The following is a 13,875-nucleotide window of genomic DNA, read 5'->3' as shown; positions in this document are numbered from 1 at the left end:
GCTACTAGTCAAAAATCCAACTTAATATTCTATTTGGTCTTTGCTGAAAGGAAGAATCTTTGTGTTGCTTGTTTGCTTTTGTGGGTTCTCTTTACACATAGGCCACAAGTATATAAACATATAGTATACAGTATATATAAAAATAAAGTGTATTGTATATTATGGACCATACTTGTTGTGTTTGCTGTGCTGTTTTCTTTGTTAGGGTTGTTGTGAGCAGTGAATTTGAGCCTCTTTTTTTAGAAACATAACAAGAGCGAAGGGTAACTTTATTTTGGGTGGGGGGGGGGGTGTTGGGGGGAGGGGGAAGAAGCTTAGCTGTAAGAGAAGGGGGACCAATGATTATGATTGCTTTTTATGTGTGTAATTAATTGAGTAGATTCTTGTAAGACCACTTAAGGTTTGACTCATTGGAATTCTCTTATGTGGTTCCCATGTTTGGTGGTTTGCTTTTTTCCGTTGATGGGGTTCGTTTAATTTTGGTTATTAAATGTTAAGATCATATGGGTATCATAAGTTTTTTTCAATTGAATTCAGGAGAATTTGTGTTGGAGAAAGTAGAAACTGAGTGAAAGGTTGAATAAAGAGAGGTGTGTTGTGGAGTTTGGATCTTGTGATGGCACCTGCTGGGAAGGTTACTGGATTCTACCGTGAGGGAGATGACTGGTATGTTACTCTACATCAACATTTCTTTCTGTGGTATAAAAGAGAACCTATTTTGGTTGTAAATTTATTTTTTTTAACCTCTCTTTAGATTAAAAAATACCCAAGTTTTCATTTTTATTGGCTACAATGAATAATTTTGCATCCAACACTCAAGGGTGATAGGAGAAGGTTTAAATTCCAGCGGAGCAAAAAACACTAGGTGATTTTTTCCTATTTGCCTAAGGTTTGGTGGGATGAGTTATCCGATACCTGTGCTGGTGGGAGGTAGAAGGTACCTCGTGGAATAGTCGAAGGGGCGCACAAGCTAGCCCGGACACTACCATTACAAAAAATGAAGAAATTTGCATCCGGCATAGATATTATTGAAGAGTTGAACTTTATTAAGCTCTTGCTTTTAGGTTAACTTGCCAGTTTGATGATGTGCTTTAGATATTTTGAGGCAATATCAATCTTTATGGTAATATTGTGAGGGGGGGTGGGGGGGTGTATCTATTTTATGGCGAGGAGGATATGTATGTTTTTACCTAATCTATTTGGTTAATGCAAGTTAAACTATTATTTCAGTAGCAGGAGATTCCCTGGCTGGGTTATAGTTCTGATTGGAGTCTCATTCACCTTTCAGCATAAAAAACGTGATAATAGTTTTGATTGTAGATTTGGATAACTTAGAATTATTTAGCTGTGTATTTTCTCTTGATTCATAGTTTGATGCCCGTGGCAGGTTTTGCAATGCAAGTTTGGTCAGTGATGTTACCTTGGTAGTGGATGGAGTAAACTTCCACCTTCACAAGGTAGTCGTTCTTCTTTAAATCTTTAAAATTGAGGACGTGCAACTTAACCTGTGACTAAAAAGATTGTCTTGTTTTACCTTTTGAGTTGTCCCTAACGTTGTATGTAATCTCTAATTTGAACTGTCAAGGAAAAACTGGCAATTACATCTGGTAGTCCATGCTACTACGAAAGTTATAGGAGATGCACTTTCATACTGTTTATGTTATAAACTAATTGAAATGAACTTCCTTTAAAATATTCGCCTACCGAATCCACATTTGCTCTGGACCATCACTTTTTGAACTATAACTAACTATGTTGGTATATTTAATATGGAATAGCCATCATCAAATGAGTTTTGAATATTATGTCTTGGGGAAGGTTCAATGGACATGATAGCAAGACTTGATGGGTTGCTTACAATTAATTCTTGTTTAGTAATAATAATCCTAGCATTGTCATATGATTTAATGGATATGCTTTTTTTAGAATGACGATTTAATGGATATGTTGGAAAGATATAATGGGGCGTGAGAGTAATTCTTGTATAGTAATAATAATCTGTCAAGTGTCATAATCGTCATGGATTATATATTAGTATTTTATTTTGAACGGGTTGGCATACGGTGTGAATGGTGGAATTATATTTAGCTTAGTCATAACAATTAATACTGTTTGGAAATAATCATTTCCAGCATCTGAAAATATCTGAATTCTCTGATAATTCCTTTTGATATCTGTTAATTGAGAGAAAGAGATACATAAATTGGTTAATTATCTCCTTTTTTTAAATAGCTGAGAAAATTTTCTCCTATGAAACTCGGTGTATAATGGGCTCGCCTCTCTATCTTTCTCCACTTAAATACCCGACTTGGTTCACTTGTGTAACCTCAGTCCCAAATTAGATAGGTTCAGCTATATGAATCCTTTCAATTCATTCACACTTCAGGAAAAAAGAAAGAAAAACAAAAAGAAGAGATGAATCTTAATTGGATGAATACAGACGAGTTTTGCTCATGAGAATCATTTCCCTAGACTATTTATGCTTGAAGGGCGCTCAATTACAGCAGAGACTGATTATGCTTGTGTGGATAATATCCTGAAACAGTGTTTTACTTCGATGTATCTAGTGACTCTCCGATGGCTTATTCTAATTGAATTTCAGTATTTCTTCCTTCCTAATTCTTGCTTCTCCCAAGCAGTGGATATTCCACTGACAAAGTCACTAACGAGCTTCACTTTTTCTCACCAATCAGCTAGTTTTTGTTGCAATGATTCAGAAAATTACGGAACTTTGGAGCCGAAATAAACTGGAATGCTAATGTTTGTGGCAACTTAGTTTCATCTAATAGGATTTTTCAGAATTCACAAAGTGATGCAAGCCCTAGTTTAGAACTGATGTGCGTGCAATCAGTGATCTGTAGAAGATGACTATAGTGTCAAGTCTACAAAGTAACTGTACTCTTCTCAAGGGTGATTTTCAATATGCTTGCTTTGATTTTTCCTCTCAATCATTACTAGTTTGTCTTAATGCTGTTTCTTGTTCTGCATCCTATCATGATCAAGTATTGCTGAATTTATATGGACTCCCCGACTCACCTTTTTAAATCAAATTTAACTTCTCTACACCAAGTCGTGCCTAACAGCCGAAAAATGCTCCGTCTACAGTTTCCACTTATGTCAAGATGTGGGAGGATTGCCAAAATACTAGAAGCAGCTCAAGGTCCGCCTGAAGGGACTTTGCTGACAACTTTAGAAGACTTCCCTGGTGGGAGTGACATATTTCTGGTCGCTGTTAAATTCTGCTACAGTATTCGAGTTGAATATACCCCAAGGAACATAGTAATGATTTATTGTGCAGCAGACTACTTAGAGATGACGGAGGAGTATGGAGAAGATAATTTACTGTTGAAGGCAGATGCTTACTTTCATAAGAATACTATAAGGAATTGGAAAGATTGCATATTGGCTCTCCAAACTTGTGATCCTGTCATTCCAAGAGCAGATAAGCTAGAGATCATTAGTAAATGCTTGAATGCGCTCTCTGTGATGGTCTGCACAGATCCTAGTTTATTTGGATGGCCTATGTTGATGTATGGCAGCTTACAGAGCCCTGGAGGTAGTATATTGTGGAATGGAATTAACACTGGTGCTAGAATCCAAACCACTGAATCTGACTGGTGGTTCGAAGACATCTCATATCTTTCTGTACCATTATTTCAGAGACTAATTCAAACCATGGAAGCCAGAGGTATTAGACATGAAAATTTAGCAGGTGCTATGATGTACTACTGTAGAAAGTACCTTCCGGGACTTGGCCGGTGGCAGAGTGGGCAAAGTGGTAAAACTAGAACAGTTGCTAGTTTCAGTATGACACCCGCTGCCGTTGATCAGAAAGTTCTCCTAGAAAGTGTTGTGAAACTGCTTCCTGAATTGAAGGGAAAATCTTTTTGCCGTTTCTTGTTGGGACTTCTGCGAGTTGCGTTGATTCTTGGTGTGAACCACACATGCCAGGACTCGCTGGAGAGGAGAATAGGAATGCAATTGGACCTAGCGTCCCTTGATGGTTTGCTGATACCTTCCTACTCAGATTCTGATACATTATATCACACTGACTGTGTTGAACGAATGATTCATCATTTTATATCTTCTGAACCTGGGGTCGCCGCAACACCTGTTCCATCTTCATTTGAGATAGGAACATCACCATCATCTCACCCTTTAAGGAGAGTGGCGAAGCTGGTAGACAGCTATATTGCAGAAGTTGCATCTGATGTGAACCTAAAACCTGGAAAAATTCGTTCACTTGCTGAAGCTCTCCCAGAATCTTCAAGATCTCTGCATGATGGGCTATATAGAGCTATAGATATATACTTTAAGGTTTGATTCAGTCGCTGCCTCACTTTGTGCTAATGATGATGTATCTGATTGTTTGTGATTAGTTTATTTACCTGCTAATTTACTGCCACATAATGGTTAGTCCTTTCATTCTATTCCATGGATGGCTGTGTTTTAGTATTTCATTACGTGTCACTAGCATACCTATTGTCTGAAAATGCACTATTCCAATTAAACAGTCTTTCATATCTGAGGACAGAGCTCTAGTCAAAGCAATTTGCATCAAGTAAAGCTTCTTAATCTTTTGTATGCTGACTGATTTTCTAGCTTAGTTTTCTGCTCTCTTTTATGCTGTTTGTGTAGTCTTAAGACGTATATCTTGTCACTGTGCTTGTTATTTACTTCATTGATGATCTAGAGCTAAATTGATTTCAACTCTGCACTGTGAAACCTTTTAATATTCAAACCTTTCGGAAGTTCTGAACGAAATTCTTAATGGATTAAAATGAAATTGTATAGGCACATCCTTGGCTCTCAGATAAAGAGAAGGAGCAGCTTTGCAACATAATCAACTTTCAGAAGCTCTCTATTGATGCTTGCGCACATGCATCCCAGAATGACAGGTTGCCTCTTCGAGTAGTTCTCCAAGTCCTGTTCTTCGAGCAATTGCAACTGAGAACAGCTCTAGCTGGCTGCCTTCATGTCTTGGATACAGAAAGTGCCCCTGCAGCTCCTCTCACTGTCACTGGCCCCAGTGATGTGGCAGGTCAAGTTGTTCAGAGAGATGGATGGGTGACAGTCGTGCGTGAGAACCAGGGTCTAAAGGTGGACTTAGAAAGGATGAAGTCCAGGGTTGGTGAACTTGAAGAAGAATTCAGCAAGATCAAACAAGAGATGAGAAAGGTCACAAAGTCGCACAGTTACCTCAGTTCCCCACGCTTTCTTGCCCGAAAGATTGGATGCAAGCTGCTTCCCCAATCGTCAGACACTCAACCAGATGTGGTTGAAAGCACTGGTCCAACCCCAAGATCATCCATAGAGCAACCGAGAAACTCAAGACACCGTAAAAGTTCCTCTTTGTTTTGATTTTATGATGAAAAGACTCGGGTTGGACATCCATACAACTGAAGAATGGTCTTCAGAAATATTTATCCATTGCCCCAGAAATTTTGGGTTACATGTTTGGAAAAGATTCATCCCATGATAATTGGAGGCACAAGCACCTTATATTTCCCTCAGAGAGACCAAATAGAGTTTGTTACATAACATACAACCCTCACGCTTGGACCAAAGAACATACAACCCTCACTCCAATTTTGGAATGGTGAAAGCCTGATCGCAGAAGCTGGTACTCTCTTGTTGAGCATTATGAATCTTATACAAACATAGAACTCAGCTGATACTTAGTAAATATATGTTCCTTCCTTGGAACAATACAATAGGACTCTGATGTCCAAATTCTCCCTTATACATGTACAGCTTCATGAAGAGCTCTGTAAAGTGACATGATGAAGGTATTCGTGTTTTGTTTTTCAAAAGTATACAAGTGTATGTGCTAACTGTGGCCATAAAATCGAGGTCCAAACACTTTATTGCGATGGGACCAATTATTTCCTAAAAGAAGTATGTATCGTGCTTCACGTTCATTATTTTCAATTTGTGGGAACTCTTAAACTTGTTTGCAAATTTGAATTCACTCATTAGATAACAAATTCTTAAAATTTCCAACACGAAAGAATATTTCAAAATAAATTAAACAACAGAGTATATTTGCAATGACAAATTAGTGTTATCACATAGTATATTTTTTTTTTGGAAAATTAGCTCGCAAATCACACATGAGATGTAAACTGTACTAGTCAAGCCCGGTGCAACAAGCTCCGACTAATTTTGGGGTGCATACTAGGTAACATGCCCACTGCATTAGTAAACCGCATTAGTCAAGTCCGGTCAACAAGCTCCGACTATTCACTGATAACCTGCTCACAGTGCAGTAGCCCGCAAACTCATACTAAATAGTCAATTTCATGAGGTAATTAGCACTGAATAGTTTAGGTGTACCCCAAATAAACAATTTCAACAAATCAAGTTTGTGGGTGGGAGGGGGGGGGGGGTTATGTATTCTGCCAATAATGCATTATAATTTTTCTATTAGTAGTATATTTCATGCAACACACGTCATGCAGAGAAAGGTCGACATTCGCCACCCCTGTTAATTAGTTCCCCGCGCAATCCGACAACAAACGTCAATATCGAACTTAGGGTTGCAACCTGCAATCACCAACGTTAATGCCATTTCCTCGTACGCTGTTCTGTTCCTACTCTGTGCTATTACTAAACACTCCATTCATTCCTCTGAAACTTCAAGACATTCGTAATTTCATCAAACAATGGCCCTGCTTCAATCATCACTTTTCCATATATCAAATCTTTCGATACCTCCAAATGATTCCAACTCAAACAACACACTATTAAGACTCTCAAATTCATCGAAGTTTGTATCTTTAAATCATTCGATTGGGAAAACTGATCAAATTTTCAGAATCAAATGTACCGGACAAGAGTCTATCATCAGAACAGCTGATGGAGGTGACGGTGGTAACGGAAAAGGAGTATATCCACCTGACAACGGCGGCGGCGGCGGCAGTGGAGATGATGGTAATTACGATGAGGAAGAGTTTGGGCCGATTGTGAAGTTTGATGAGGTGATCAAAGAGGCTGAAAAACGAGGGGTGAGTTTGCCTTGTGATATGTTGGAAGCAGCTAAGACCACAGGGCTTCGGAGTTTGATTCTTAGTCGTTACTTGGATTTGCAGGTACGGAGAATGTAATCTTTGATGCTAAGTGTTTCATTTTTTAATACTCGTTTCATCAGTGGCGAAGTTAGAATTTTCCCAAGGGTATTCAAATTTGAAAGAATTGAAAAAAAAAAATCCCGACAAAGGGTATTTAATATGTATTATGTCTAAAACGTAATATTTTACCTGTATACACAGTGCAATTTTTCGACGACTAGTGACCACGTGGCTTCGCCACCTCCTTTCATCCCACTTTATACCACATTGTTTGACTGGACACGGAGTTCTGAAAAAAGGAAATACTTTTGAAGCTAGTGACCTAAAACAAGCCATAGATATTTGTATGGCTATAATAATCTCGTTAAAGGTAAAATGAGAAGTTTAAAGTTAAATTATTGCTAATTATATAAAGCTAAATGGAAAGATTATCACATAAATTGGGATGAAGACAGACTAAAATGGAAAGATTATCACATAAATTGGATGAAGGGAGTATATGTGCAAATATATTCATTGCACTTTGAAATGGTATTTGACATTCAATGTTCAGCCGACCCCAACTTGTTTGGGACTGAGGCATTGTTGTTTTTGTATTTGACATTCAGGGTTCAGCCGGGCCGCTGGGATTTTTGATGAGACATTCCTCAATGCTGAGAAATCGAATGCTTGCTGATCCGTCGTTTTTGTTTAAAGTTGGAACAGAGGTTAGTTTGATAATCTGGTAGCTCTATTTTCTCTCTTTTTTCAAGAAATAAAAAAACATGGAATGCAGTTATACCTGTAGTTTGTTATGGCTAATCACTAATGTCATGAGGATTTTCATGATTGGTATTATCAGATTGACAATCATGCCACGATTATTTCACTCTTTAAGCTCTGTGATTGTGATATGTGCTTGACTTGCACTTGTATCGTATAGGGTACTAAGTAGCCACTGTGAGGTGACTCAAGTATAAAGCTTGTAATAAGTTTTTATGGAATAGGTTAATTTTTATTAAGTTGTGTGGACAATTATTTGACAATGTGAAGCAACTTTATGTAACTGCTAGTCCTCTAGGGACAATAATACATGAGGTGCGAACAAGCATAAACAGAAAAGAAGTAAGGAAAAAAGGAAAAAGGAGGAACCAAAGGGCTACACATGCTTGAGGATATTCAAAGAAAAAAATTTGAATCTAAGGAAATATATTGGGTTGTAACTTGGTAATGTAGGTTTTGCCAAATGGATTAATAAACAGTTTCATTGATGGATACATTTTGTGCACCAGTTTCCTTCTCAAACTGTCTTGATTGTTCAAGTGTCTAAACCTGATCTTATAGTGGCAGTTTGTACCTACACTGGTGTATTGCAGATTGTTATCGACTCCTGTTGTGCAACATTCGCAGAGGTTCAGAAAAGGGGAAAGGATTTCTGGGCAGAATTTGAGTTGTATGCTGCAGATCTTCTGGTTGGAATTGTTGTTGACGTAGCATTGGTAGGCATGTTGGCTCCTTATGTCCGAATAGGCAAGCAGTCTGTTTCAAGCAGTTCTTTTGGACGCTTTCGACATGCTTGTGGAGCTCTCCCTAGCAGGTGACCAATTTATTCTCTGTTTTCTTTGGCTTCCAAGTCATGCAGATTTCCAACTTTTGTACTTTCTGTTCTCATGATTTTGCGGATGTAGCATAACATCTAGGGCCTACACTAATTGCGTCAGAGTAACAGCTGCCACATTCTTCCAAGAGACAGTTCAGTAGGCTAGATACAGAAAGTAATTCTCTATTCATGAAATTGTTTCCCCTTGTCTAATGATGAAAAACTCCCCTCTCATGCAGCTGCCACATTCTTTCGAGAGAGAGTTCAGTAGGCTAGATACTGAAAGTAATTCTCTGTTCTTGAAATTGTTTCACCTCGTCTAATGCTGAAAAATCTTCTCTCATGCAACTGCCATGCTCTTCTGAGCGATAGTCAGTAGGCAAGACACAGAAAGTAATTCTCTGTTCATGAAAATGTTTCACCTTGTCGAAAGCTTAAAAACTCTCCTCTCATGCAGATGGACCTTGGTCATAACCTATATAAACCTTATCCATATTCTGTGAATTATCTGGAGTTCCTTTTTGTGTTCTCACACATGGGTTCAAATGGAAAAGCAACAATTACAAACTAATGGACACTTCAAGTAAGATGAAATGGACAATCAATACAAGGGTAAAAGCATTCTTGAATCAACCAGTTAAGTTTAGAATGTATATATCTCCTTGTTGTATCCGATTGATTGCTTCTGGTTTATTTTCACCCTTTCCTGTATAAACGTAATTGAAAGGTTTCAAAATTTTTGGAATGCATTTTGTCACTGGAACACTGAAATTGAGACCGAAGAAGCATACGCTGGAGTCAATGCAATATAGAAATGCATGCACCTGCGGAGATCTATCAGAAAAGCATATGTTTATCTCTTTGGAGCCGATCAATTATAACACTATCTGTTCAGCAGAGACTTTGATATGTAGGATCTCAACAAGAGTAAAACAACGAAATATGTTCTCTAATTTGGATTCTCACAGTATGTGGCTACTAGGAAATCAGATGAAGAAAGTTTTGAACTTGATTCAACTACCTACTGTTGGAAAAAGTAATCTAGTTTGAGAATCTCCAGTTGAATTTTGTGTCGTTTATAGGTCCTTTAAGATCTGGTGAATGTAAGAGAGTGGTGATTCTCTCGTAGATCCAGCTTGTGAGCTGTGACAAGATTGAAGATTTTAATGTAGCAGAAGCAGACTACCAACATGATGGGATATAAGACTTTCATTCTAGTTGACTTAAAGGTGAAATCAGGATATAGTTATCCAGATATTCTGTCGTCATCAGTGAAGAAGCGTCGACTAAGACTATACCTTTTCAAGATAGTTTTTGAAAACCTATATTTTTAACACTCGAGTTTCTCATACTTCAATCAGAGATTGAGATTGTTTAGCTATTTTTATGTGCCTAAACATTAAAATGTTGCGGGTTAGGCACTGAGGCACGAGCACATACGTTTATTTGCACAGCAACCTCGGTCAAGGGCCAATGTCTCTTCTTGGTTAACCAGGGCTGTGTCTAGGCACCCTTATATCTCAAGTTTTTCTTTTCTCCTTTTTAAGAACATGTATGCTGTTGACCTTCAGAAACTGATTCCTTCTTTTGAGTAAAGTAACTTCTGCTGACCATTAAGATTACTTGGCAAGCTTCACCATTTAGGACTAAACATGTAACGAAAGTAACCAAGTTTCTTGTGGAAATGGACCTGGCTATTGGTATTACGGCATTCTCCATATAAGGTATTGGCTGCCTTAAGTGCATGCTAGAACTTTGATTTGTGGAAGTTCTCTTGTTCACTTAGCTCAAGACAAATGATTTAATGCTTCCAGAAGGGCGCGATATTCTATGTGAAAACTGGGAATGACACAATCAGTGCATCCTCAGTTCTTTGGTTGGTTAGATTTGATGGTCTATCTTCACAATGTAATGACAGCTTCTTACCAACAAAAAAAATAATGTTATGACAGCTGATAATAGCAGTGTTGCTGGTTCTGATTTCTTAATATCCATTTTTGTGCAGCGTTTTTGAAGCTGAGAGGCCAGGGTGTAAATTCACATTACAGCAGCGTATTGCAACATACTTTTACAAGGTATAACATATGATTGAACTTCTTTGCTATCTTTTAGACTACTTTCAGGATATACAGATGATAGATTTTGGATAAGACAATTTGTTTCGACGTGAGTCCTTTCCAAAGTCCTGGCTCAACATCTGTTAGTTTGGTTCTGCTTGTTTCGATGTGGTCCAAGTGTTCAGCCATTTGGTAGTGTTAAATTTTAGTGTTATAACCTATTTCCCTTTCATGACTGCCAGGGATTCTTGTATGGCTCAGTTGGATTTGGGTGTGGCCTCATTGGCCAGGGCATTGCAAATTTGATAATGACTGCTAAGAGGTATGTTTTTGAACTACTCTCCACAGTCTAGTTCACTTGAACTGCCAATGCACCCCTAACTCTTGTCTAGCCAATTTTCAATGTACAGTTATTGAGGGTTTCTTTCTCTTTGCAAATCAAGTTCATTCAAGTCTTTTGGCCAGTTGCATAGAACAAAGATAGAGATGCTTTGCTGTTTTGGAATTGATTTGTTTCCTGTCACATTTACATGTCAATTGGATCAATTTTAGAATTGTGGGGGGTAACTGGGGATATATATATATATATATATATATATATATATATATATATATATATATATATATATATATATATATATATATATATATATATATGGTGTCTTGTCATAGCCTCCTCATTACCTCGTTGAGGTTAGACTCGACACTTACGGNTATATATATATATGGTGTCATTTTCCCTTTTCTTGTTATTTTTGTTTTTTCCTGTGGCAGCTGCACGCTACCTAGCAAGAGGTTTTTCTCCTGGCTGTTGCAGGCTGTTTTATATCTCCTCTTTCCTTTTATTTTTCAGTTACTTTCTGTATGCAATTTAGCAAGAGACAATTGCAGGCTGCCTTATAGCTATAATCTACATTCTTTTCCTTTTCTTCTTCTTCCTCTCTTTTGGGGCTACATTTTATGTATTCTTTTGTAGATGGATCTCCAATATATTCGAAGTTGGATTTCTTGCAGTGATATCTGCATTTAGTTTCTTTTCATATTGTTTTGACATGGATGTTATTGGAACTTTGTGGACTCTCTGTCAAGATGTCATGCTATTTTCTCACTAAAGAACATTATATGGAATAATACCATAAAACATGGAGTTCGTGTGTGTGCACCAACTTCTCAAAATGTTGCTATTGGAATGTGTACATCTTTATTCTCTCCAATGCACTAAATCTTATGGTATGTGCTTCTGTTGTGATACTTAGTTTCTTTTTCTGATTGCCATGAAATCAGCTGCACTTCTATTCAGCTAATGTGCTTTGCATTCTTATAATTATCTGATATCCTTTATGTGTGTAACAGGAGCATCAAGAAGTCAGAAGAGGATATACCTGTCCCTCCTTTACTAAAAAGTGCTGCACTCTGGGGTATGTTGAACTGCTTTTTGATTTTACCTTGAATATGTGCAGCCAAACATCATAACACAAAGGGCAAACTCCAGATAGTAGAATGTGATGCGTGTTTCACTGTTCCTATATAGAACACGGAGTTTCTAGGACCATCACTATTTTTCTGTTTAGAGATCCATCCCGTCATCCTGTGGGCTTTTCTAATTACTATTGATTCTCAAATTCCTGCTGCATGAAGCATTTTCCCTGTTCTTCCTCATTTTGTTGATTCTCTTCTTTATACTAATTGCAGACTTATTTGGTATTACATGGCTATTACGTAATAGTTCTAAGAACAAGGGCCGATCTTTGTTACTAGCCAAAGTAGACTAATGCGGAGACTTTGGATTGGAATGTAAATAGTTATATGCCTTTCAAGAGCATCTGTACATTCCATACAAAATGGTGAACTATGTTATTACCCATTTAAAGCAAGTAAGCTTTAGTGGATTATTTAAAAGAATAAGATTTAGAAGGAACGTGTATCGAAATAACAAGTAGACCTGTACTCCTTATAAAGAATTAAAATTTAAAAATATTACGTATATATATTCTATGCGGTGTTATTCATTAGTTCGGTTCTAGTTTATGAAGATCTGAAGCTCTACTTTCTGTGTACTTGTCGATCATTGTGAAGAATAAATGACCAACTAATAGATAAATTTTGGGGTGAGACTTGAAAATTTTACCTCCATCATATAGTTTAAAAGAGTAAAACTTAAAAAGGTTTAAAATGGACTACAGGATGCAATTTTGAATTTTGACATAATTTCTGAACTTATTAACTTTAATACCTTGAATTTGATTGATATGATAGTATTACTATTATTCCAAAGTGCTTTTTGCTGTCAAGTTTGCATGTCTTGTAGCCTTACTCTACCTTTTGCTAGAATTGACTCTTTTCCTTTTCCTTTTCCTTCTCCTTCTCCTTTTCCAGGATTCTTTCTTGCTGTTTCCTCAAATACTCGATACCAAATTATAAACGGGTTGGAGCGCTTAGTTGAAGCATCACCTGTGGCAAAACGTGTCCCACCTGTTGCGATGGCCTTCACAGTGGGTGTACGATTTGCTAACAATATTTATGGTGGGATGCAATTTGTGGAGTGGGCTAAGGTGAGTGGAGTGCAATAGGAGAATGTGTTACAAAGAATAAAAAAAATTCTTTTAGATATTCCAATGTTCAATTTTATAGGATCATTCAATTAGATAGTTTTTCATTAAATCCCCTCCCAGCACCTCTATTCCTTGATCCTTCCTCTTCCTAGAATAGAAAAAATAGTTTGGTATGCAATGCTTTCCTAGCATACACTGGTATTATAGTATCAAAATCCGGTTCATTTCTTGAATAGAAAGCACCAAATGTCAGCCTGTTAAGATCCACTAGTGGCAAGCTAGAAGGCTGTTGAAAATATTATATGCTACCCTGGATATTTCTCTTACTGTATGTTGCTAGTTTTCCCTTAATAATTTTGAATGGTATTATGAGTGTTAGAAGGAGAATCTCGGAGCAATGGTAAAGTTGTCTCCATGTGACCTATAGGTCACGGGTTAGAGCCGTGGAATCAGTCACCGATGCTTCCCTACATCACACCACCTTGAGGTGCGGCCCTTCCGCGGACCCTGCATGAACGTGGAATGCTTCGCGCATCGGGCTGCCCTTTTTTTATGAGCTTTTGCTATAAATGTCCATTCATCATGAGATTTCAGGTTTAGTGTTCTGTGTTGAACTG

General features: G+C 37.6%; 2 protein-coding genes across 3 annotated transcripts; both read left to right on the top strand.

The window, feature by feature from the left end:
* Positions 1-295: 295 nt before the first annotated feature.
* Positions 296-5,933, top strand: LOC109243938 (BTB/POZ domain-containing protein At3g44820). The gene is made up of 4 exons (XM_019410956.1): positions 296-666; positions 1,388-1,457; positions 3,106-4,317; positions 4,795-5,933. Exons 1-4 carry the CDS (start codon positions 617-619, stop codon positions 5,359-5,361), a joined length of 1,899 nt encoding a protein of 632 aa, XP_019266501.1. The 5' UTR covers positions 296-616; the 3' UTR covers positions 5,362-5,933.
* Positions 5,934-6,466: 533 nt separating this feature from the next.
* Positions 6,467-13,587, top strand: LOC109243937 (protein RETICULATA-RELATED 1, chloroplastic). Of its 2 annotated transcripts, XM_019410954.1 has the most exons (7): positions 6,467-7,091; positions 7,679-7,777; positions 8,426-8,646; positions 10,655-10,724; positions 10,949-11,028; positions 12,060-12,124; positions 13,083-13,587. In XM_019410954.1, exons 1-7 carry the CDS (start codon positions 6,666-6,668, stop codon positions 13,274-13,276), a joined length of 1,155 nt encoding a protein of 384 aa, XP_019266499.1. In that variant the 5' UTR covers positions 6,467-6,665; the 3' UTR covers positions 13,277-13,587. The 2 variants fall into 2 exon arrangements, with proteins under 2 accessions (XP_019266499.1, XP_019266500.1); XM_019410955.1 differs by lacking the exon at positions 10,949-11,028 and having other exon boundaries at positions 13,083-13,246.
* Positions 13,588-13,875: the final 288 nt, after the last annotated feature.

Source organism: Nicotiana attenuata, unplaced genomic scaffold (genome assembly GCF_001879085.1).
Source record: "Nicotiana attenuata strain UT unplaced genomic scaffold, NIATTr2, whole genome shotgun sequence".
NCBI lineage: Eukaryota > Viridiplantae > Streptophyta > Magnoliopsida > Solanales > Solanaceae > Nicotiana > Nicotiana attenuata.
The sequence above is the reverse complement of the archived record's forward strand: the minus strand, read 5'-3'. Positions and strand labels throughout refer to the sequence as shown.